At 31.9% G+C, this 26586-nt stretch overlaps 2 protein-coding genes across 3 annotated transcripts in view; both read left to right on the top strand.

Moving 5' to 3' along the window:
- Nucleotides 1-26586, top strand: part of LOC145279776 (solute carrier organic anion transporter family member 5A1-like) — a 382142-nt gene that overhangs the window by 32864 nt on the left and 322692 nt on the right. The window lies entirely within an intron of this gene.
- Nucleotides 2324-2821, top strand: LOC145280283 (uncharacterized). Its single transcript, XM_080132055.1, has one exon. It carries the CDS (start codon nucleotides 2324-2326, stop codon nucleotides 2819-2821), a length of 498 nt encoding a protein of 165 aa, XP_079988181.1.

Genomic DNA, 26586 nt, shown 5'->3' with positions numbered 1-26586 from the left:
TTTGTCTCCTGCAAGGTTGCAATGTCAATGTTGAGCCTCTTTCACTTACGGTTGATGATGGCTGTCTTTCTTGCATCATCAGTTTGCTGGAGATCATTTGACAGTCTCTTCTGGCAAAGCAAGAAACCAGAAGAGCCACGCTTACACGATGTTGAACTGGCAGTGAAGAACAGCCTGCTGTTTAGTTGAACTTCCATCCAAAGGCACACCAAGAATCCTTCCCATGCGCCTCTACAGCAAATCAGGCCTAGTGAACATCCTGATTACACTTCCACTCTCAGCTCTAGCGCTGAGGTAAAAGACGAGTTCTATCAGGAGCAAGAGAGCACCATAAAGGCAATTCCTGCTTCAGATAAACTATCTCCTCAGTGATTTCAATGCCCGTATTGGAGCCGAGCATTACTCCTGGCCTCATCCCATTGGTCATTTTGGTATCAGCAAGATAGACAAAAATAGACAAAGATTCCTCGAGCTATGTACATTCAATGACTTATGCATAACAAACACATTCTTCCAAACAAAGTCATATCACAGAGTGTCCTGGCGACATCCCTGGTCTTACCACTGCCACCAACTGGATCTCATCATCACCAGAAGAGACTCGCTAAATTGTGTACGGAATACTCACGGTTACCACAGTGCAAACTATGATACTGCCCACCTGCTAGTTTCAACTAAACTCTGTCTCAAAACTAAGAGAATCCATAATGCCAAACAAAAAGGACGACCCTGCATAAATATAGCTTTCACCTCTTTTCCCAACGTATGAGCATGCTTGGCAGACTCACTCTAGGAAGCCTTAGAAGATTGTCCAACCAATATGGTGGAAGAGATATGGGGACACATTCATAAGGCCATCTACAACTCTGCTATGGACACTTTTGGCAAGCAGGATGAAAAAATTCCAGACTGGTTTGAAGCAGGGATCACTGAACTAGAGCCAGTTATCTTAGCTAACTGCATTGTGCTGCTTTACAAAAGAAACCCTTCCGAGAAGACACTCGCTGCACTCAGGAAGGCCAAAAGTGATGCCTAGAATACTGCCAGATGCTGCACCACGAATACTAGCTGAACCTATATAGCAGCATCCAATTTTCTGCTGACTGAGAAAAATTTAAGGATGCAGGTGCACCACTAAAGTCAGAATCAAGCAACATCATCACAAACTTCAAAAAGCAAATGGAGAGATGGGCTGAGCACTATCAGCAGCTATACTCACATGAGAATATCGTCACTAACACAGCAATTGAAGGTATCCCAGCCCTGCCAACCATGGATGAGCTGGATAACTCATCCTGACAAACTCACTGAAGCCATTGACACCCTCGCTAGCGGTAAAGCTCCAAGAGATGATGGCATTCCACCTGAAATCATCAAAATAACATTCTCCTTGATCATCTCTATCAACTTCTGCTCCAGTGCTGGGAGGAGGATTCAGTTCCACAAGACGTACAACACCAACATTACAACGCTCTACAAAAACAAACATGATCACGGTGATTGTAATAATGACATCAGAATCTCCCTGCTCAGCATTTTCGAAAAAGCCTGTGCTCATGTAGTCACTTGCAGAAAGAGTTTACCCAGAGGTGCAATGTGGCTTTAGAGCAGAAAGATCAACTGTCGGCATGGTATTTTCCTTACGACAACTACAGGAGAAGTGCCGAGAGCAGAGGAAACCACTGTACCTCACTTTCATTGATCTTACAAAGGCATTTGACCTAGTTAGCAGGAACAGCCTCTTTGTACTACTAAAAAAAAAATAAGAAGCCATCCCCCCTCCCAAGCTCCTGAGAATGATAACCTCCTTCCATGAAGACATGAAGGGCTTTGTTAAGTTCAATGGGTTACTTTCAGAATCTTTCCTCATGTTCAGTGGTGTGAAACAGGGTTGTGTTCTTGCCCCAACTCTTTTTGGCATATTTTTCTCCCTTCTGCTACTATACGCTTTTAGTGAAACTGAAGTTGGCATCTATATTCACACAAGGGGAGATGGAAGCCTTTTCAACCTGTGTCAAAAGTAAAGTCCGCATGGCCCTCATCAGGAAAATGCTGTTTGCAGATGATGCAATGTTAGCTGTCCATTCTGAGGAAGCCCTCCAACAACTCATTGATCGCCTTGCCCATGTTAGCAATGAGTTTGGTCTGACAATAAGCCTCAAGAAAACAAATGTCATGACCCAAGATGTCAGCAACGTTTCCTGCATATCCATTGGCGATCAAACACTGGAGTTGGTCACTTCGTCAATCTAGGCTCCATTATTCCAACAACCTCTCATTGGATGCTGAGCCTAACACCCGCATCGGGAAAGCAGCAACAGCTATGGCTCGCCTGACCAAGAGAGTGTGGAATAACAACATGCTGACAATGAATACCAAGATGAGGGTATATCAAGCCTGCATCCTCAGCATCTTACTCTACTGCAGTGAGACATGGACCCTCTACATGCGTCAAGAGCGCAGACTAAACGCCTTCCACCTTCGCAATCTCAGAAAGATCTTAGGCATTACATGGCAGGACTGTGTTCCGAACAAAGACGTTCTTGCCAAAGCAAATCTCCCAAGCATGCTTGCCCTCCTCTCCCAGAAATGTCTATGCTGGTTGGGGTATGTTGTTTGCGTGCAGGATGGTCAAATCACCAAAGGCATTCTGTATGGCCAGCTCTCAGCTGGCAGCAGACCAAATAGTAAACCACACCTCAGATTTAAGGATGTATGCAAAAGGAACTTAAAATCTGGCAACATCAACCCTGCTGACCTCGAATCCTCAGCTACAGATCGTGACTCCTGTAGGGTCAAATCAAGAAGTGTGTCCGGCTGAATGAGGAGAGAAGAAATGAACAGTGGGAAGAGAGGCAGTGGGAAGAGAGGCAGGCACAAGAGAGTAGCATCAGCAGCAATATCGGCAGAGCCAGACAAGGGTATTCCTGTGGGAAGTGCAATAGAATCTGCTGCTTCCACATCGGTCTGCTCAGTCACAGCAGCAACTGCCACCACTCAACATGACAGCTTTCAGGTAAGATTCTTCATCGTCTATCGAGACGGAAGGATGCCAACAACTGTTTAATTTAGCATTTTTGAACACTTTTGCACTTTTGGGCTTGTTATTATCCTGATAGGCACTTTTGCCTGGATTAGCAGTTTGTGACTCTGCAAATTAGAAAAGCGCTTTTTGACCAGGTGCATTGTCACTTTTTGAAGGCATGCACTCTGGACTAGCATGTTTTCATTCTAGTTCTTTGATTGTGTGTCCCTGACCATTGCATTGTGTTAAATTTTTATGAACTAATCTGTGTTCAACAGGAAAACAACACTTAGATGTAGACTTCTATTAGACTTTCCTCCTCCTCATACTCTTTCTCTTCCTCCTCTTCTTTCTCCTCCTCCTTCACCTCCTCCTCCTCCTCCTCCTCCTCATCATCATCATCAGTTTAACGTCTGCTTTATATGCTAGCACAGGTTGGACAGCTTTTAGAAATTCCTTTCCAAACTAACTTATCTCTGGCCAGGTCTTTGTTTATGCTGCTTATCACTTCTTTTTTTCGTGTTTTATTAGGCCTACGTCTGCCAACTAACCCTGCTACCTCAACTGTTCTATATCTACTAACTCAAGAACTCTTATCAATTCTTTTAACGTGACCATACCAACAAAGTCTCCTCTCTACTGCTCTTATCTTCCTATACTGTCCAGATTTATATTTCCTCTGAGCTTAATAGATGTAAGCCTTTAAGATCCACATTACATATTTATCATTTCATGTCCGGATTGAATCTTCCTTTTATAATCTACTAATCCATGTAGATGGGTTAGTAGATGTAGAATTCATAGCTAAACAAAACAAAACAATACAAAACTAAAAAAAACAAAAAACCCGACCCTCTAATAAATGATTGTGATCACCAGCAGATGTTTTTAAACGCAGCATCCTATTAATTGATATGCACAAAAAACTTATTTATCATAAGATCAGCTTCATCATTATGATGGAAATCTGACATGTTACAGTGAATCTGTAATTGTCCCAGAGGAATTAGACATGTTAAATGTTTTAGAAGAATTGAGTGCTTAAATGTAATAGCTATGTAAACTGATTGATTGAAAAGGAGGACTCTTATTACAGGGGAGGGGAAGAGGAGTAAGATTGATGACAGGGAGAATGAGAATTGGGAGGAGGAATGATGGCAAGGAGAAGGAAGAGAAGAAGTGATAATAGCAGAAAGGAGGGGGGGATCATTGATGCCAGGGGGAGTAGGAGGACTCTTATTACAGGGGGAAACGATCCCTTAATGGGAAATATCTTGAATGACAATCATTATTAAAACGACTTGTTTGTAAGCGATAGAATGGCGGCAGAGGGAGAAATGGAAGGGGAAGAAAGAAAATTTGAGAACATAATAGGAAAAAAAAAAAAAAAAAAGACTGAAATTGCAGAAATAAAAAAGCCCCACCCCTAGCCAATAAAATAAAATATAAGTAAAGAAAACAAAGGTCAGATTATACAATAAATGACTATATAACCATAGATGGAAAAAGTTCTGCATATATATATATATATATATATATATATATATATATATATATATATATATATATATATATATACTAGACTACCTGTGACCCGTTGGGTCAGTATGTTATATTAGCTATAGAATTCATATATGAGCGTGACACTTGTGACGTAAAGAAAATAGTTTTGCTTTGACATAACAGAAACATTTCTATGAAAGTATATTAAAATGAAAAAAGAATATAGATAGATTTCTATGAGTCGTTATGTTTATTATAATTGATTATTTTTGAAAAAAAATTACAGTTACTGAATTATAAGTGGTTGGCCATACTTATAGGTAAATGTGCACTGAACAGATGCCATAATACTTATTATAGTTAAATTCAAATTTTGAGATATCTGCTTTTTTTTTATCGTTGATTTCTGTATTACGTTTAAGTTATCTAAAACCCTACTCTTCCCATGTAAAATACTAATTTCGAAATAATAGCGTTAATATTTCAGCGCCCCAATTGTTCTTTTGTTTTTTATTTTAAACCCCACTCTTCCCATGTTAAATAATAATTTCGAAATAATAACGTTAATATTTCAGCGTCCCAATTGTTCTTTTTTTTTTTGCGTTTAAATTATCCAAATAAACAATTGTTAGTATTACGTTTAAGTTATTTTAAACCCCACTCTTCCCATGTTAAATAATAATTTCGAAATAATAACATTAATATTTCAGTGTGTATGCGCAACCGGATGCGTAAACCGGAAAGTGGGTTACATACATCGTTACAAGATAATTTGAGTTTTATAATATACTAGACTACCCATGACCCGTTGGGTCAGTATGTTATATTAGCTATGGAATTAATATATGAGCATGACACTTGTGACGTAAAGAAAATATTTTTGTGCTATAACAGAAGCATTTCAATGAAAGTATATTGAAATGAAAAAAGAATATAGATTTCTATGAGTCATTCTGTTTATTTTTGAAAAAAAAAACAAACAAACTTACAGCCATTGAATTATAAGTAGTTTGCCATACTTATAGGTAAATGTGCACTGAACAGATACCATAATACTTAAAGTTAAATTCAAATTTTGATATATCTTTTAATGTAAACGCAAAAAAAAACAAAAAAACAATTGGGACGCTGGGACAATTGCACAGTAAAACAATACGTTTTATTGTCGTGTTGCTTATTTATTTGTAACGCAAATTTAAAAAAAAAAACAATTTTGGGGTTATTTATTTATGTCGGTAGTGTAAAAGAAAATGTATGAATATTTTTTTAGAAAGGTGTATTAAAAAATGGATAATAATTAAAAAAAAAGAAAGGCGGTGGGTAAATCGCCGTTATAAAATGCTCTTATGGTTGTCAATGGGTTAAAGTAGATTTATTTGTAAAAAAATGCGTTAAAATAACTTAAACGTAATACAGAAATGAACGATGTAAAAAAAATTATTAATAACTGTTTATTTTGATAATTTAAAGGCGAAAAAAAAACAAAAAACAATCGGGACGCTTAAAACGTACACAGTGAAACAATACGTTTTATTGTCATGTTGATTATTTCTTTATGTGCGCATGCGCAACTGGAAGTCGTAAACCGGATGTTGGGTTACCACATCCGTTACTAGGTCATTTGAGTTTATAATTATATATATATATATATATATATATATATATATATATATATATATATATATATATATATAACTACTTCATTTACTCACATAAAATTAATATACGAAAGTATAAATTTATGCATAAACTTTAAGTATTTACTTTAACAGTGCTCAATACGTAGGTAGAGCTAGTTAGTAACTTATAAAATATATATGGCGATAAAGCTACACAGAATATTCCGCGTTTCATCAACTCTAGGATTCTTCAGGCTTATGCGAGAATTTCGTGGTTGTCTCACATTTTTATATACGCACCTTCTATTGAATTTTTAGTTAGCCAATCAGCTTTCTAGTATCCACCGCACCCTTCCTAGTCACATATATATATATATGAACACACACACACACACACATATATATATATATATATATATACATATGTATATATATATATATATATATTTATAACTACTTCCTTTAATCACATAAATTAATATATGAAAGTATAATTTATGCGTAAACTTTAAGTATTTACTTCAACAGCATTCAATACGTAGGTACAGCTAGTTAGTAAGTTATGAAATATATATGGCGATTAAGCTACACTGAATATTCCGCATATCATCCACTCTAGGATTCTTCAGGCTTATGCCTGAAGAATCCTATATATATATATATATATATATGCATATTATTGTTTCATATGCACTTGTAGGCACCTGTATTTTATACTTCTTTTTCAGTATCTATGCCGCTCAATATGACAGGTAACACCAAAAATTGTTTGTGTTTCATTCCATGAAGAAACTCATCAGGCAAACAGGTTATGAACCTATATATATATATATATATATATATATATATATATATATATATATATATATATATATATATATATATATATAACTACTTCATTTACTCACATAAACCTAATATACGAAAGTATAGATTTATGCGTAAACTTTAAGTATTTACTTCAAAAGTGCTCAATACGTAGGTAGAGCTAGTTAGTAATTTATAAAATATATATGGCGATTAAGCTACACTGAATATTCTGCGTTTCATCCACTATAGGATTCGTCAGGCTTATGCGCGAATTCTGTGGTTGCTTCTTGTTTTTATATATGTCCGCTTTCTTTGAGTTCCCAGTATTTATTCGCTAGTGTTGTTTTTATACGGTGTTTATAAAAAAATAAAAATAAAAAACACCATATAAAAACAACACTAGCGAATAAATACTGGGAACTCAAAGAAAGCGGACATTCGCCGGTAGTCGAATGGAAAATAATGAGACAAGCTACCACATGCAGACATTTAGACGACCTATGTAAATTATGCCTCCATGAAAAATTTGCTATCCTGTACTTTAAAGAACCTCAAAATCTATTAAACTGTAGACGAGAAATAGCAAACAACTGTGTTCACAAAATAAAACTTACTCTAGGATAGCGATACAAAATAGCTTTAAAACTAACAATAACAATAGAAAACAAACAAATAAATAAAGTAAATAAACATGAATATACATAAACAATCACACATATATGTATATATATATATTCCAAATGGTCCAAAATCATCCAAAAGGCAGAGTTCCTTGGAAAAAAGTGCAAGTGGAATGAATTCCAAATCATTAAAAGAAAAGTACTAGAGATAATATTTGAAACACGTCTGTCAAGGCTGGATGATTCCATAACAATTAAATGACAGTCACTCAGATGTAAGCGTGACAGCCAAAATAAGTAACACACACGTTTTCCTATTAATATATATATATATATATATATATATATATATATATATATATATATATATATATATATATATATATATTGATATTACGTCTTTGGAACTGCACACCCACTGGGATTCATTTTGCTCCCAAAAATGTAAGATCAATTTAATTTGGACCCTAACATATCGTGCCCTTATGATTTGTTCAAAATCAAAACTGAATGAAGAATTTTAAATAATTACTGATACCCTATGGGCACCTTTTTGATGTGATTAGATCAATAATGAAAAGAAAAATATCAATAGTGTCCAATATATCTTAGTTTGCCGTAGATGGGGACAGTAAGTGAGAAATTCGCCAAACAAATTAGCTCAACGGTTCAAAACTTTTATTTTGCGTCAGATGTCTGTGTTGTGTTTTACTAAGAAAACCTTAATGCCATCCTCTCGAAAAGATGTTATATCCCTATTTTGAGTGTAGTTGTAGCGCCAACTATGTGGGATGAACAACATTGAGATTGGATAGGAGAGTCCAACAGCACGTATCGGACGTACTTGCTAAAACTCGTCATGTGCAGCGAACTTCAGCACAAACTCATTTTCACTCCTGAGTCGTGTTCATTCAACATTCCATTTAAAGATCTTGGAGACTATTCACGTTCAGTTGAGGAAGCCTTCTTTCTATAAGCAGAGGGAATGTCTCTTAGGTTTGAGCGTGATTAACCTCTAGGATATTTGAAAAATATCATAACGTTGCTTTATTTTAATCGCGTTCCCCTTTTTTTTCACCATTGCGAAACGTAAATTTATTTTAATAATGTACATATTTTCGATTTTTTCTTTTTAAATCCCTCGATACAGTTTTGTGAAAGCGAGGGCGAAACTAGTCAGCTGACTTCCCCCTTTATTTTTCTTTCCCCTTCTTCACCTCTTTTCTCTTGAACCTTTTTTAATTTAAAATGTTATTTATACATTTTATTTTTAATCATGAATTATAAAAACCTTCCCTTAATGATCCTTATATATATATATATATATATATATATATATATATATATATATATATATATATATATATATATATATATATACATATATATTTATATATGTATATATATATATTTATATATGTATATATATATATTTATATATGTATATATATATATATTTATATATGTATATATATATTTATATATGTATATATATATTTATATATGTATATATATATATATTTATATATGTATATATATATTTATATATGTATATATATATATTTATATATGTATATATATATTTATATATGTATATATATATTTATATATGTATATATATATATTTATATATGTATATATATATATTTATATATGTATATATATATTTATATATGTATATATATATATTTATTTATGTATATATATATTTATATATGTATATATATATATATTTATATATGTATATATATATATTTATATATGTATATATATATTTATATATGTATATATATATATTTATATATGTATATATATATATATATATTTATATATGTATATATATATATTTATATATGCATATATATATAAATATATATATTCATATATATATATATATATATATATATATATATATATATATATATATATATATATATATATATATGAGGAAAAATCAATTATAAAAGTTAGAAAAATAAATTAAAAGATTAAATGAATATAAAAATAGAAAATTGTCGGAATATCATCTAAAAATAAGAAACGAAAGTGGGTTACTTACTCAATTCGAAGGCAATCGAAAAAATAAAGAAAGAAAGAGATAAAAGAAAATGAGGATGAACTGAGGATGAATTGCTTGATCCCTTAAAATAGGAATTATGAATATATTCATATACGTATGACGTATGTATTTTGTTGTCTTAAGTGTAGCTATTTTTGGAATATTTTTAAATGATATGATGTTTAAATTTGTCCAAATAGTTATGAAACAATTGTAACACATTAGGAAATACAATATGTGCTGTTTTTATTTTATATTTTATTGTCTTGATTTTTGCAAAAATATTATATATATATATATATATATATATATATATATATATATATATATATATATATATATATATATATATATATATATATATATATGAGCAGTTTCTTTCTTTAAAGCATGTTTCGTTAAACAACAGTGACAACTCTTTCCCTATCCATCCTTTCTAATTGTCAAGCCATTGATTTAACCCTTATGCTCGAGTGCAAACAGGAACTCGTCACATCTGCAAACGTTTTCGACTCTCATGTGTCTTCATCAGACATTAGAGTACTTGGAAAAATCAATTGTAAAAAGTGATATTCTTTTGAAGGTTAAAGATTCAATCCTCAGCGTGGGAGACCGAAAAATACAATTGTGAATTACTTTAGATCTCTATCCTATCCTGGCTGACGGAACAAGAGCGTGCTACCCCCATGAAGTAAATAAAGGGTTCCGCTCTAAATTCCGTCCAAATTCCCGAGTTTGACAGGAACATTTCCAAGTTCAACAAGATACACTTGATGAAGGTCAGAGATTACATCGACCAAATCGTTGTGAAAATCACACTCAAGATGAGGACAATGCTCTGATGAATTCAAATAATCAATAACCAACCCTCTTCTCAAAAATTCAGAAACGCCATATATATATATATATATATATATATATATATATATGTATATATATATATATATGAACAAATGATTAATAAAACATGTTAAAAGACATCTTTTTTTTTTTTTTATATATACATATATATTTACAAAAACCAAGACTTCAAAGAATGGGTTGATAGCAACAAATAGTGCATTACATCGTTAGTTACAATTGTTTCAGAACTATTCAGACAAATTCAAACATTATGTCGTTTGAAAATTTTCACAATAACAGCCTTTCTTCAGACTTATTGAATAAAAAACACTTTAACCATAAAACATTATGGAAACCATTTTCTTTATAAGGAAAAAAAACAAGAGAAAGTATTTGACCTATATTGCATCCTTGCAAAGTATATATATATATATATATATATATATATATATATATATTTCTCCCCTATGTTCTATCTTCTTTCTATCTATTTTCTATATAAATAAAATGAACTCATTTTTCTCCTCCAACTTTGACCTTAATAGGATTAAAAATCATGACATTACATGCAAATGTAATGCATGCAGACTGTAGCACATTATCTGAGGTAACGCCGCTAGTATATATATATATATTAGGGCCGATTATTGATTAATTGGCCTTTGATAATCGGCCGATTAATATGTTTTCTAATGCTGATTTATCAGCAATTTTTTTTGGTCATAAATGATACTTATATTAATTATATTGTAAACGAAGACTAATTTACTCCTTCTTTTTTGCTTGCTAATGTAAATTTATCGAAGAGACATGCATCGTCTAAACCATATTATCAGGCATGACGTGCTGTTAACATGTAGACTTTGCAACTGCACTGAATTTGAGGCAAATAGATGTAAGCATATGGAAAATTTCCCTCCTCATTCTTCCTCTCAAACTATTATTATTACTTCATCTTTCAGTTTTCATGCTGAGGAATTGTACAGTAAATTGCGACGATGTGCGAACTGAAAATAAAGCATTCTTCATCAGTCATTTTATTGTTTCTCATTTTCATATTTTTGCTACATGTATATTTTTCTGGTTTAGATAATGTATATTTTATGGAGATAAATTACTAATTAGATATCAGACATATGTAATTTAAATATGTAAAAAAAAATAAACTAAATATTAACAACCTTCAACCATTATGACAACCAGTTTCTGCTGGAAGTATTTTGATGTCAATCCTAAGAATAAGGATAAAGCTGTTTGCAAGTTATGTCGAACCATCACTTCAAAAGGTGGCAAATCAGGAAAAAATTTACAATGACTAATATGTTAAACCATCTTAAGATGCAAAAGTTGCAGATAAGAAAACGAAGCACAATGAATATTCAGGGACAGACATTCTAGAAACAAATGGCAGCAACTACGAGCTTCTAGTGTAGCACTAAACTACTAAAGATTCAATGTTAGCCGAAAAACAATGTTTGGGATATCAATGACCACATGTCACGGGAGATCCATTATCTGATGAGAGAAATGCTGTTGATATTCAACCATGTTCTGTAATCTCTGACATTGGATTTAATAGAATTATTGCAAAAAATTTTAGTGAAGTGCTTTTTTAATGGAATGCTATAATTTGAACAAAACGATTTTCGATATATTTACAAAAATAAAACAAAAATTCAACTGTCACTTTCTGAAATTAGTAGCATTTCATGAACTACAAACATTTTGACAACTACAACAGATAATGCTCCCTTTCTGAGTTTGACAGGTCATTGGCTTTCAAATGACTTCGAACCGTGCAAAACTGTGCTTAGAGTTGTTGCATTCCTTGGTGCACACACCACACACAGGCGCAAGAATAAGTGAAGAATTGCCCAATGTTTTGAATGAGTATAAAATAAGTTTTCTTATTCTTTTAGGATTCAGGAGAAAATATGGTTGCTGGTGTGAGGGAATGTGATTTAGAATACATTTTAACTCAGTCTATTACAACCATTACATATAACAGAAATGCTCTCACTTTAATTGCTTTCTATTAGCAATGCACAAATTAACTGAAATACAGGATCAGCTTGATTTAGAAAAACAAACTCATTCAATATGTGACCAGATGGTGGAATTCAACATATTATATGCTGAAAATAAATTATGAACAATGAATATAATGTGTGCTGTTTATAAGATTCTTACCTAAACAACCTACCAATGGGGACTTGTTTGAAAAAATATCCAGTTCCTGAGTCCATTTGAAGAAATCACCAAAGAAACAAGTCACAGAACTTCAACCCTATCAATGATACCTAAAAATTCCGCTCTGAGGTTATTTCTGTCAAAAGCTGCACAATCTAATTCTAGTATTCCAGACTTTAGTAGAATCCTTCTTACCATTGTTGAACAATTCAGGTCATCAATGGAAACAAGATTTTCACCCTATCTGACATTGGTTGGTTGGTTGGTTGGTTGGTTGGTTGTTTTTGTTTTACGGCATATCAACCCTTTTCAGGTTATTTAATGCCGAATCCAAAGATTTTGAAGAAAGATTTTTTAATAGAATATATTTGTTGTTTTCAAGTCATAGTTGGGACCCTAACAGGTACTACCACTCCGGGTCAGAGTGGACCTGGGAGCAATGGCAATTAAAGGGTGGCTCCACACTCCCCAAAGCCCGCAAGCTGGGGCATCACCACTGGATATAGTTTAAGGTCATATCCAGGACCTATCTGACATTGGATTTAATACGCTTATTGCGAATCCATGCTTGTGTATGTCTACTTTCCTAGAACCATGATTCAAATATTAACTTTAAAAAATTGACATGTAAAACATATTTAGAATTGGATTCTATATTTATTTTCCACTGATGATAATGAAGTAGAATTAGCAGGATACACAACCTTGCTGAGGATGAAGAAGCACAAACAAGTGTAAATTACAATACGACAGCTTTGAAACCAAATGATTAAAAAAAACAGTAAAAATGCCACAAAAGATGTTTTCATCACTCCTAGTATAAGAAGGCAATAGAAAGTAAAAGTACAATTATTTCTAATTCAATTTCGACCTTCATTTTTGAGGCGTGAAAAGTGAGCATTATTTATAATAGTAAAATTGCACTGATGAACAATTTTTAAATATCATCAAATAAAACTGAATTAAATGACAGTAAATTTGAACATTCAATATAATTGTATACATAATGGTCATTAAACGATTCCAACTGCAACACTTCATTATAAGTCGATAAAAATGCTGATATGTTCAATTTCAGTGAATCAATGGAAACAAGATTTTCATCCCATCTAAATGATAAAAACTTGTATCTACTTTCCTAGATGCAAGATTCACATTTAAATTTCAAAGAATGACATGGAAAACACACTTTGAATTGGATTCTAGATCTTCTACTTTCTACTGATGATAATGAAGAATACACTACGTCAAGCGCTGTTGAGGGTCAATAAGATTAAAGTCAAAGTAAAACTGTATCTCTTTCAAGCCTGTTTGATGAATTAGCTTTGAATAAGCATACAGTAACAAAACTTAGAGCAGGTAGAAGCCGAGTTAAACCTGGAGACTTCAACTACAACAGAAATACAAGAATCACAATCTAAACTCAAAAGGAGTAAATCCCTTATGATTAAGTGCACAAAAGAATTTTACCATTACGTAGCTTTACAACTACTCGCAAGAGGTGATGATCCATTTCAATGGTGGAAGAAGACACAGGAGACCTTACCACTACTGAATAAACTGGCTTTTAAATATTTAAGCACATCTCCTTCTGTGGAGAGTGAGTGGTTCTTTAGTACAGATGGTAATGTCTATGAACTTATGAGGAACAGACTGTGGCCTGAGAATAGAAAAAACTCTAGTTTTTCTACATTACAACTTAAAAGTGTTCAACTTTAAATATTGAGGAAACTATGAGAGCAGAGGAGGCAAGCAGCAAGAATAGAAGAGGAAGTAGAGCTGTAGTTGGTGCAGAATTTCAGCTTATAGTTATTCGCATAAAAAATTACAATTTGTACTTTGTAGTTGCTGTGTACTTTCTTTTTTCTTATCTAATCATTTAAGAATTGGAAATTGTACTTCGTATTTTGTAAATTTAGTTTATAAAAGCAAAAAGTCATAATAGTGACCAGACATCTAATTAAATGTTAAGTTAAATAAGCAGTAACTATGTTAATGTGTCAAAGCTATCTGATGAGTCACTTGGCAGTGATGAAATGATTTAAATTTAATAGGAAAGAGAAAAGTAAGTAATCGACCAATTAATCCGCAAACTTGCCGATTACCGATTAATCAGGAAAGTAGCTGATTAGGTGAACTACCAATTACCTGCTGATTAATCGGTACAACCCTAATATATATATATATATATATATATATATATATATATATATATGATCATGCTAGCTGAAAGATACGTTTCTTGGAATTGATTGCGAATCACTACTAGAAACTTTTTCACTATGCTCATACGACCATATTTTTGCTTTGTTTTTACTGCCTCTCTCATTTCACCCCCTAAAATATTCGTAAGAAGCAGAAATATCAAGGACTTTATACACTGCATTGATGTAGTGGATAGGGTACTTGAACGATTTGAGAATTCGATAAGATACACTCGAAGAAGGTAGGATGTTACATCTACGGAAACGTTGTGAAAATAGTACTCAAGATGAGAACAGTAGTCCGAAGAATACAAATGTCATGTTTAAACTATTTATTAGTTCTTCAGGAATTAAAAAATCCGATTTTGACTCCTTGCATTTTTACTCTAAATCCCATTCCTTCTAAAACTACTGACTCCCTCTGACTCTGACTCCTCAACTCTGATTAAATTTTTTTTTTCAATTCCTTTTTAAAGTAATGTTTTACATACTGTTTCAATATTTACATGCAATTCTTAGTTTGATATTTCTAATTTCTGTTTTTCAATTATTTTTTCGTAATGCAATTATTTTTTTATTTTCTGCAAGAATAAAAAGTTATATAAAAAAGTTAACGGTAGATCTGAATGGTGTATTTAGTGGAAATAAATTCACGATTCGGATACCTCATTCCAGTAGCTTCTTTTCAGAAACTGCAGGTCTGCGCAATTCTCTTCACGCTAACTTTCCCCCCTTTCCTTGTCCTTTTAAAGAGTATGAATTTGTATATGTTTTTTTTTTCAATTTTTATCACCATTGCTTATCTGTTTTTATACGTCCGTCTACGTAAGTAAAAAAATACCCCAAAAATAAACAAATAAAAATGATAAAAAGCAACTAAAAAAGACGGTATAGTTGACATATGTTTTAAATATTTGATGTTCTTGTCTGCATCTAAATCTTGTTTTTGAAAGGGATATTCTTAGAATTGTTTTCATCAACAATTCCTCTTATGTTTTATTCAAAACGGAGCCTTCAACATTATTTTGCAAGTGTCTAAAAAAGGCTTCTAAAAGAAATTATATTGGTCTCAACAAAATATCAATAATCGTTAAGTACACACTATAACAACATTCACATCTACTAAGCAAAGCATTCTCAACCATTCTTTCAAACTCATAACTCTCGCTTTCACCTATTTTGTTCTTTAGTCCTCATATTCCATGAGCAATGTTTTTGACAAAGAATTGCTGTTTTCTATTTAGATGTGTCATTGAATTTCTGGCAAGAGCGCATTGAGAATGGTAGTTATTGGATGGTTATATATGTGGCATGTAAGATCTGATGATTATAAAAAAAAAAAAAACTGCCAAAATTGTGAACGTACTTGAATCCACTCATTTTAAATATATCGCTGGATAGCTTTTAACTTTGAGGTAGTATTTGCTTTGTTTTTTTTAAGTTCCTCACATTAAGTAGCTTCATGCTTTGTCTGGATCGATTTTGATAAAAAGCAAATTCAAAAATGGATTACTAAATGTGGAACTTGCAGACAAAAAAAAAAAAAAAGAAAACACCTCTCAATGTATATATTCTGTTCTTCTGTCAAAAGCTGGATTTGTGACTCATCTTAAATCACACAACTAAAGACACGATAGACAGGGCTAAGTTGTCATATTTGTGGTCTAATCTACAAATCTAAAAGGTTTCCTGACAAGACATTTGGGGATTCGTAGTGTAAACACGTAAGCACCCATACCAGAAGGATATTTTTATGTCACATAGGTAAACGTTCATGTAAGACTAAAGCTGGGTTAAAGAGTCACCTATCTGCCACACAGCAGTAAAATGAACAAATGACAAATTTCTGCTATGAAAAAGCAATCATATATATAATCCCGGGTTCGGATATGTCAAACTAATGAACCAAAATGAGGACGAAACTCGAGCCTTGGACTTCCTGTTTGTTGGCTGTCATGGCTCTTGTAGGCTGCAATGTTGTTTAGCTGTGGAAATAATTATATATATATATATATATATATATATATATATATATATATATAGCTGTGGAAATAATTATATATATATATATATATATATATATATATATATATATATATATATATATATATATATATAATTATTTCCACAGTCAAACACTGTTGCAGTTCATAAGAGCCATGACAGCCAACAAACTGGAAGTCCAAGACTCGAGTTTAACCCTCATTTGGGTTCATCAGTTAGACATATCCGAACCCAGAATTATATATATATATATATATATATATATATATATATATATATATGTATATATATATATATATATATATATATATGATTGCTTCTTACAGAATGTATACAAATAAATAATCAACATGACAATAAAACCTAATGTTTTACTGTGTACGTTTTCAGCATCCCAATTGTTTTGTTTTCTTTCGTTTAAATTAAAAGATATATCAAAATTTGAATTTAACTTTAAGTATATTGGTATCTGTTCCGTGCACATTTACCTATAAGTATGGCAAGCCACTTATAATTCAATAACTGTTAGTGTTTTTTTCAAAAATAAACAATTGTTAACAGACGACTTATAGAAATCTAGCTATATTCTTTTTTCATTTTAATATACTTTCATAAAAATGTTTCTGTTATGTCACAAAAACTATTTTCTTTACGTCACAAGTGTCACGCTCATACATTAATTCCATAGCTAATATAACATACTGACCCAACGGCTCACGGGTAGTCTAGTATATATATATATATATATATATATATATATATATATATATATATATATATATATATATATATGCATGTTTCATTGAACAACAGGGATAATTGCTATCCATTTATTTCCCATTTGGCAAGCGATATCTATTTATGTTATTAGTGTAGAAGAAAATATGTATTTTTAAGAAAGGTTTATTAAAAAGTGCTGAATAAATTAAAATAAAAAGGAAGGCGGTGGGTAAATCGCTGTTGTAAAATGCTCTTATATTTGTCAACGGATTAAAGATTTATTTGTAAGAAAATTTCTTTAAAATAACTTAAACGTAATACGGAAATGAAAGATGTGAAAATAATGCAGAAAGTATTAACAATTGTTTATTTGGATAATTTAAAAGCAAAAAAAAAAAAATTGGGACACTGAAAACATACACAGTAAAACAATATGTTTTATTGTTGCGTTGATTATTTATTTGTAACGCAAATTCAAAAAAACATATTTTCGGGGTTAATTATTTATGTTAGTAGTGTAGAAGAAAATGTATAAATGTTTTTTTAGAAAGGTGTATTAAAAAATGGAGAATAAATTAAAAGAAAAAAGGCGGTGGAGAAATCGCCGCTGTAAATTGTTGTTATGGTTGTCAACGGGTCAAAGTTGATTTATTTGTAAGAAAATTGTGACAGTATACTTGTAATGCAGAATAGTTGTAAAGCATCCTCACCCTTCTCATATTAAATAATACTTTCTAAATAATAACGTTGATATTTCAGTGCGCAGATCAAATTCTGCAAAAGTAGCGATTTGTGTTTAATTTCTTACGCTGTTATGGATTTATGTTTATGTATGCATGCGCAACCGGAAGTCGTAATGTTACAACACCCGTTACAAGGTCATTTGGGTTTTATAATTATATAGATAATTTTCAGTTTGTAAATTCAGTCTGTAAATATATTTACATATTAATTTGAAGAGAGCATAAAGTGGTAAATCTCGCTTCCCGTATCTTGTCATTTATTCCTTAAATTCTATGAGCTATGTTTCTAAAAATTGCTATTTTCCGGGTTGGAATCTATCCATCTAATTCTTATCTCTTAGTTGTTAATCTTGACGTGGTTTCTGGAGAGATTTCCTTAAAAAATAATAAACCGTTTTGTATATATAAATAAAGGTGATGACACTTTATTTGTGATGATGTTTTTATCATAATGTTGATGATGATGACACTTTTTGAGGATCATGTTGATGATGACAATTTTTAATGGTTATGATGATTATGATGAAATGCTTTTTAGTGATGATGTTGATGATGACACTTTTTAATGATGGTTATGATGATAACACTTTTTTGATGATGATGATTCTGATGAAAATTTTGTGATGATGATGATGATAATGATGACGATGCTGCTACTGATGATGATGATGATGATGATGATGTTCACACTTTTTGATGATGATGATGATGATGATGATGATGACACTTTTATGATGCTTATGATGATGATGATAATGATGACACTTTTGATGCTGCTGCTGCTGCTGCTGCTGATGATGATGATGATGATGATGCTGCTGATGATGATTTGCATGCCACTTCAACAAAAATATATTTTGAAATTGATAAAATGTTATATAGCGTTTCAAAATTAAAAAAAAAACATTTTGAATATAAAAAAGCAGAAAATCATTGTTTGCGGTGAACAACACACGTTTATCAACTTAAACTAAAATTGTTTTTGTTGTTAAATGACAAAACGCAGTTTCTTTTATTCCAGTGACACATGTGCTTGCAAAAACCTGTATGTTTGACATGCTTGATAAAGATATTAGAGAGGAATTGCCTCCTTTAAGTATTACAAAGATATTGAAACCGAGATGTTAGAAGCAGTAGTGGCAGTGAATGCTGGTTTTACATATAGATTTTCAGTTATTAGGTTGGTGCACAAACAAGATCGTTTTCTCACATGTTACTTTTATATATGATTTCTGAATTAATTCATTGATGCATATATAGACATGTTATATATCATTTTGAAGCGCGTTTGTTGCTCTATCGAATCATATTATTCGTTACAGTTCTCGATCTCTTCATTCATTTTTTTGCATGCTTTTTAACAACATGGACATAATTCAAATCCACACGATTTTCTTTTTCCAGTTCAAACTAGGCCAAAAAGCTGACGAGACAGCTTGTAATATTAATGATGCGTTTGGCCCAGGAACCACTGGCAAATATGTGGCACAACAGTGGTTCAAGAAATTTTGTGACGAGAGCTTCAAAGATGAAGACGGTTACAGCTGGCCGATTGCAATTGATAACGAACATTTAAATATCTTAATTGAAGCCGATCCTTGCAAAACCACGCAGGAAATTGCTGTTGAACTCGAGGTCGATCATGCAACAGTTGTTCAGCATTTAAAGCAAATAGGGAAGTAAAAAACGTTAGATAAATTGGTGCCGCATGAATTGAACGATAATAAAAAAAAATGTCATTTTGCGGTGTCTTCTATGCTCCTTCTGTGCAGCAAAAATTATCCATTTCTCGAGCAGATTGTGACGTGTGATGAAAAGTGGATCTTCTACGACAATCGGCGATTTTTGGCACAGTGGTTCAATGCTAGGGAAGCTCCACAATACTTCCCAAAGCCAAAATTGCACTAAAAAAAGGTTATGGTGACTGTTTGGTGGTCTGCAACCAGTCTCATCCATCACAGCTTCTTGAATCCGAGTGAAACGATTACGGCAAAGAAATACTGTCGAAAAATTGACAAAATACACCAGAAGCTCCAACGCATGTGCTCGAGATTGGTCAATATAAAGGGATAAATTCTCCTTCAAGACAATTCTCGCCCGCATGTTGCTCAACTGACCCTGCAGAAGCTGAATGTATTGGGCTACGAATCTTTACCTCATCCACCATATTCACTGGACCTCTCGCCTACCGATTATCACCTTTTCAAGCATCTCAACAACTTCCTGCACAAAAAATTCTTCAAAAGCCAAGATTATGCCGAATTGGCATACAATGACTTTATCGCTTCTAGAACTCCAGATGTCTATAATAATGGGATAAATAAACTTGTTTCTCGTTGGCAAAAATGCGTGGATTTTAATGGTTCTTATTTCGATTAATAAAGTTTATTATGAAAGGAGTTATGATCTTTTGAAGTTGAACGTCAAAAAGCGACATTATTCTTTGCACGAAACTAATAGACAAAATCTCAAATCAGACGTTTCTTTTAACCAATCACAGAGCAAAAAATATTACTTTCTAAAAATATGTGTGCATTATAAAACCTTAAATACACAGCCTTTACCAAACGGAAAAAAATTAAATTTCCTATCGGCTAATTTTTAAGTATGGAAACTGATTACAAAATTTATTATATCTGAATATGTTATTGCCACTTTCATGTAACCAAACACAAGTAAATTTTAAGAGAATAGAAAGTGAACCTTGGGTTTACTTTTGGCAGCTCTGTAACCCTTGCTTCTCTTATTTTGTCCTTCAGTCTATTGGATAAGTAATGTTCCTGACAAAGAAGGAAGAATTGCTGTTTTCAGAGTTGGTGTCTATCCATCTTACACTTATCGTTGGCTAGTTTTTGATCTTGAAGTAGTTTTCTTTTAACCCCTTACATCAAGTGACTCTATACCTTCTCTGGAGCGATTTCCTTTAAAAATAAATGGCGATCAATTTTGTTTCTAGTTGGTTTCTAATTTTAGATAGGCTTTTCACTAACTCTAAGTCCAGGGAAGGAGCAGTTGGACTTAGAGTTAGTTGTAAGATAAGTCACTTTTTGAAAACTATTTTCATCAATGAAACGCTAACAAGCACATATAGGTCCGCCATTTTGATTTTTAGTGTCCCTAGAAGATATATATTGACAAAATCATGCAGAGAAATACAAATAAATAAATAAATAAATAAATAAAAAATAAATAAACAAAAACTTTAAAGCAGTTTCAGAGCTTTAAATTTATGCAGGTCAATAAAAAAATAATTTTCTTGTGTTTAATAAAGTTATTTGTTATAAATGTTTCTGATTCTTATTTAGAATTTAACTTAATAAAAAATAAAAAATATAGAAAACACAGACAAATTTTTATGATATACGTACCCGTCATATTCCAAAAATCACATAAATTGATCAAGTAGTTTTCTTTTTAATTAAGGAAACCAAATTTTACGAATTGTAGCAATTAATAATTTTGGCAGCCATTGTTTATAAATAAGAGGGAGACAAATCAATTTGATCTATCGAGATAAAAATCAGCATTATATTGAATATAATTTTCTCTTAAAATCGCTAAAAATCGTAAAATAATGAATTTCTATATGTAAAAAAAGCCTACTAGGATCAAGTTACGTAATTTTTGGAATATGACATCTTCGTACCATGACGAGTACGTATATCATAATTTTTTTTCTGTATTTTTATTTAATTAAGTGTAATTCCAAAAGCACTATTCTGTTTGTTTTCAATTTCTCAGTTGTTAAGCATACTATATGATTACTGAAACGCCTTTAAGATTTAATCGGTTTTAATTGTAATTTTCCCAAATTGAAAATGACACTTTTATTTTCGAAGGGAAATCTCTCTATTGACGTTTCATTTCACATTTCTCGTCGCAACGTTACAGAGACCTTTTAATAGCTCGGATGACAGAGAAAATACTTTCCACCCACGCACGCGTATAACATTACAGATAAATGCACGCTGTTTTCTATTTTAATATATCGATGCATTCGCGTGAACGTGTTTAACATCTCTCATGTTCCGCCTCCTCATCATATCGCATGAAGCTGAAGATTGTGGACACTGGTTTCTTCGATATTTTTATAGTCAGAATTCTTTCTAGAAAGACATTGGATATTTACAGGAGAGACGACATGAAGGTTGCTAACATCCTGTGTGAAAGTGACTTTTGTGGAACAAAGTGAATATGAAGTCATAAAATTTGTTTGAAACATTCTGTGTAACATATATATATATATATATATATATATATATATATATATATATATATATATATATATATATATTAGCTGGGCGGGAATGGGTCGCCCTTGCCCGTCCTTGCCAGCCTTCGCCCGCCTTCGCCCGGTTGTAAAATATGCTTAAATATGATATTTTAATTTGTCCAGATTTCGTATATATTATTATTATAGAATCATGATTTCAAAAGTTAAAAAAAAAGTATTTGGGTGCCATCAGCTAAAATCGAAACCGAAAGCCAAACTGTAGAATTCAAAGCTGGTAACGTTACCACTGTATCAACACAAGACGTATATGAACTGATTAAAAATTAAAAATAAACTAAAATGAACGTACAAAATGTATAACGATTTAAAAAAAAATTCACCCCTTTTTAACCCCTTAAAAACTATTTTAACCGGCTAAAGATCCATAAAAGAACGGTCCATAAAAAAATCTAATCATTTGAGGTCCCTAGCACCGCTCTGCGACTTTTCGTTTCAGGAGAGATAAAGTTTGAAAATTCAGAGACAGACAGACATACAGACATATATCCTTTTATATATATATATATATATATATATATATATATATATATATATATATATTTAAAGGATTTATTTAATTGATTTTGTTGTTGTTCCTTCTTATGAAACTGATTTTTAATTTAATTAAAATTTGATTTTTAAATTTTTAAATTTTTTTTAAATTTTTAAATTATAAATCACATTACTTAATATATATATATATATATATATATATATATATATATATATATATATATATATATATATATATATATATATATATTCATGGGGAAATATGCTTATTCAATTATATTTCACTTTTTATTCATACCAGTTCTTTAATTTATGAAGCTCGATGTAACTATAGAGCATATAACAAATAAATGGCAAAGGTCTAAGTTTATTTCTTACCATTTATTTCCTTAATTAAGTTGACATGAACAATTCTTGACAGCACCTGTTTCGTATCACCAAATCGTTCATGTAATTATTATGTCAATTCCTGAATTTATTTCGCTCTTAACTCACCAAAAGAAAAGGCATTTATCAATTTTAAAATAAAATAAAGGCATATAGGCATGATTGCAAAATCCGAAAATTGAGAGAGAAGTTCTAATCATTTTTTAATTTTGTCACCCAATCTTTGAAATCATATATATATGTATACTAGCAGGGGTGCCCGGCGTTGCTCGGGTGTTTGGAGGTGTATGCTGTGCAAAAAAAGCAAAAAAAACAAAAAAAAAAATGGTTAATTTTTTAAAACTTTGACCCCTATTATGACCCCTTAAAATTTATTGTTTCGGGCTCAAATCACTTTATTAACTTAGATCCATGTTCAAGGAACCTATATCTAAAATTTCAAGTGTCTAAACCCAAAATTGTCGGAGGAGTTTGGTAGAGTTCTTAAAGGTCAAATCGTTGAAATTTGACCCCTTAACAGCCAAATTTCTGGCTGACACCCGTCACATCGATTTTCCCAAATCTCAGTACCCGGTATTTCAAATTTCGAGTCTATAGACTAAAAATTGACAGAGTTATTGCGTAGGGAAATGTACACAGACAGACAGACACACAGACAGACAGACAGACAGACAGACGGACACGTTCACTTTTATATATATATATATATATATATATATATATATATATATATAGAGAGAGAGAGAGAGAGGGGGGGGGGAATTACACCTGAAGTCTAAAGAACAGAATGTTTTTAATATATTAATAAATGTATTAATACTTTTAAAAGAACAGTGCCCATTTTTTAACTGATGAGATTATATTCCAAGACAAAACCTTTGTCAATTATTGTCAATAATTTTTGTCAATTTTAATAAAATGAATATCGTTTCCGAAACGATCGTACACTCAAGTTGATTTTGTTTGTTTTTCATTTAAAACTGATTCATACTTTACAATTATTAATCTTTTTACTTAAACAAGATGGCTGCCGGAACATATGCACGATGTTGAGTCTTCTATGAACTGTTTTCTTCTTGCAACATTATATTGTCATGCATTTTTTCATCTAAGGAAAAAGTTTCTATTTTTTCTAAAGAGTGTATGCACGAAAAGAGACGGTATTAACATGATAACAACCGTTTGTTTCTGCATAACGAAACGGATCTGCAAAAAATGTACCGAAATTGTAATATGTTGGAGAAGTTTTTTTTGCATGAAAAATAAGTATTTGGATCTTTGAATATAACTATACTGCTATTCTTTTATATATATATATATATATATATATATATATATATATATATATACACGTTCTTTTTATTGTAAATTGCTCCAGATCCGAAGCCAGTTGATGTAAAAAGCTTTAAAAAATATCGCCTCAATGTCACAAACTAGCCAACAATAAATGTTAGATGAATAAATTCCAGTCCAGAAAACAACATTTTTCCCCTTTTGTCAGAAACATCATTCTTGGAATGTGAGGGCTAAGGGAAGTAATAATTAGGATTTGATGTGTAAAATGTTTTGATTAAAAAGTCTGTTCATATGAAGAAGAGTCTAATATTCTGGAACATAGTGCATATATAAAATATAATACCCCTGTCCCATCGCCACAATATTAGCAACAAAATCTCACCTCTTTCACTGTTGAGGTCCCTAAATTTAGAGAAATCTTTCTACTCTAATTAGTTTCGTTCCTCGAACAGCTAAACTTTGGAATTCTCTTCCTGCTACCTACTTCCATGACTGTGCCGATAAGGCAATGTAACCCAACATCTTGTTAATTTTGAATAGGCATGATTCCAAATAGTAGCTTCTTATGTCTTGTTAGGATGAACGTGAGTAAAAAAAAAAAATGATAACTGCATGCTTTTGCTTTTTTCTGTTTTGTTTTTATCAAGACTTATACATAACTTGATGCACATGACATTGTCTTGGATAATACCGAAGGAAATGGGCTGATACGTCCTTTCAATTAGATATGATGTGCAACATTGTCAATGATTCTCAAACATTACTTTCTTGACATTTCCCTGAGTTCTGGCTGTAACTGCACTCTTCAGTTCAGAAATAGTCTACGGACTGTTTTGATAGACATTATGTTTGAAATAACCTTACAGATAAAAATCTAATGGGTTATAGCTAGATAGCTGTGAGGCCCATTTACACTCCTACTGCTAAGACGATCACCAAAGTGTCACCGTGTATCAATGAACCGAAGATAGCCATCATAGACCAAAGCAGCCATATCCAAGTATGATTGCAACGCATGGGTGTATATTTTAAGAGTAGATAGTAGACTTTGGATTTACTCTCAGCAAATTTCACTTCATCATGATTTTTCTGACAAAAGAGGAAGAATTGCTGTTTTCTCGGTTGAAATCTATCTGTCTAACACTTAGCATTGTCTAGTTTTTGACTTTTAAGTAGTATTTTTTGTAGTTCCTTACATAAAATGGGTTAATGCCTTATCTGGAGTGATTCCCCCCCCCCAAAAAAAATATTGAAAAATGATGAAACAAAGACTGTTGAACATTTATATCTGAAACTTGGTTGACGAGTAAGACATAGATGAAGTTTCTTGGTGCCTCATATTGCAGAAGGTATTGTTAATTTTATTAATGATCTCATGGGTGACACAGAGTGTATGAAATAAGTTCAGACAACTATTTAGTCATGTTAAGCACATCATACCTCATCCTCTCACTTTCCAATAATGTTTACCTCCTCTCATCATTTTTTCGTGTGGATTCTTCTATGAAATAAAATGTTTTATCAGTTTTATACATCCTTGTCTCTGTTGCCATCACTGTACATCATGTTTCGTGCTTTTTAAAAAAAATCATTTCCTATCTTACAGACACCTAATCTAGTCAATGACCCTTCATTGCCTTCACTGACGATGCCATTGTTTGGACCTAAATAAAAATTCATTTAGTCACGAACTTGTTAAAACTTTTGAAAGCAAAAAACTTTATAAATAAATAAATAAAATGATATAAACATTGTAGGGAGTCTACGTAGATCAATC

This window comes from Euprymna scolopes, chromosome 7 (genome assembly GCF_053919585.1).
Source record: "Euprymna scolopes isolate OS-2025 chromosome 7, ASM5391958v1, whole genome shotgun sequence".
NCBI classification, from domain to species: domain Eukaryota; kingdom Metazoa; phylum Mollusca; class Cephalopoda; order Sepiida; family Sepiolidae; genus Euprymna; species Euprymna scolopes.
This window is presented reverse-complemented; position numbering and strand designations above follow the sequence as displayed.

What these genes read in the sequence shown, in the direction of transcription:
- LOC145280283 (XM_080132055.1), top strand. Translation starts at nt 2,324, where the DNA reads ATGGCTCGCCTGACCAAGAGAGTGTGGAATAACAACATGCTGACAATG.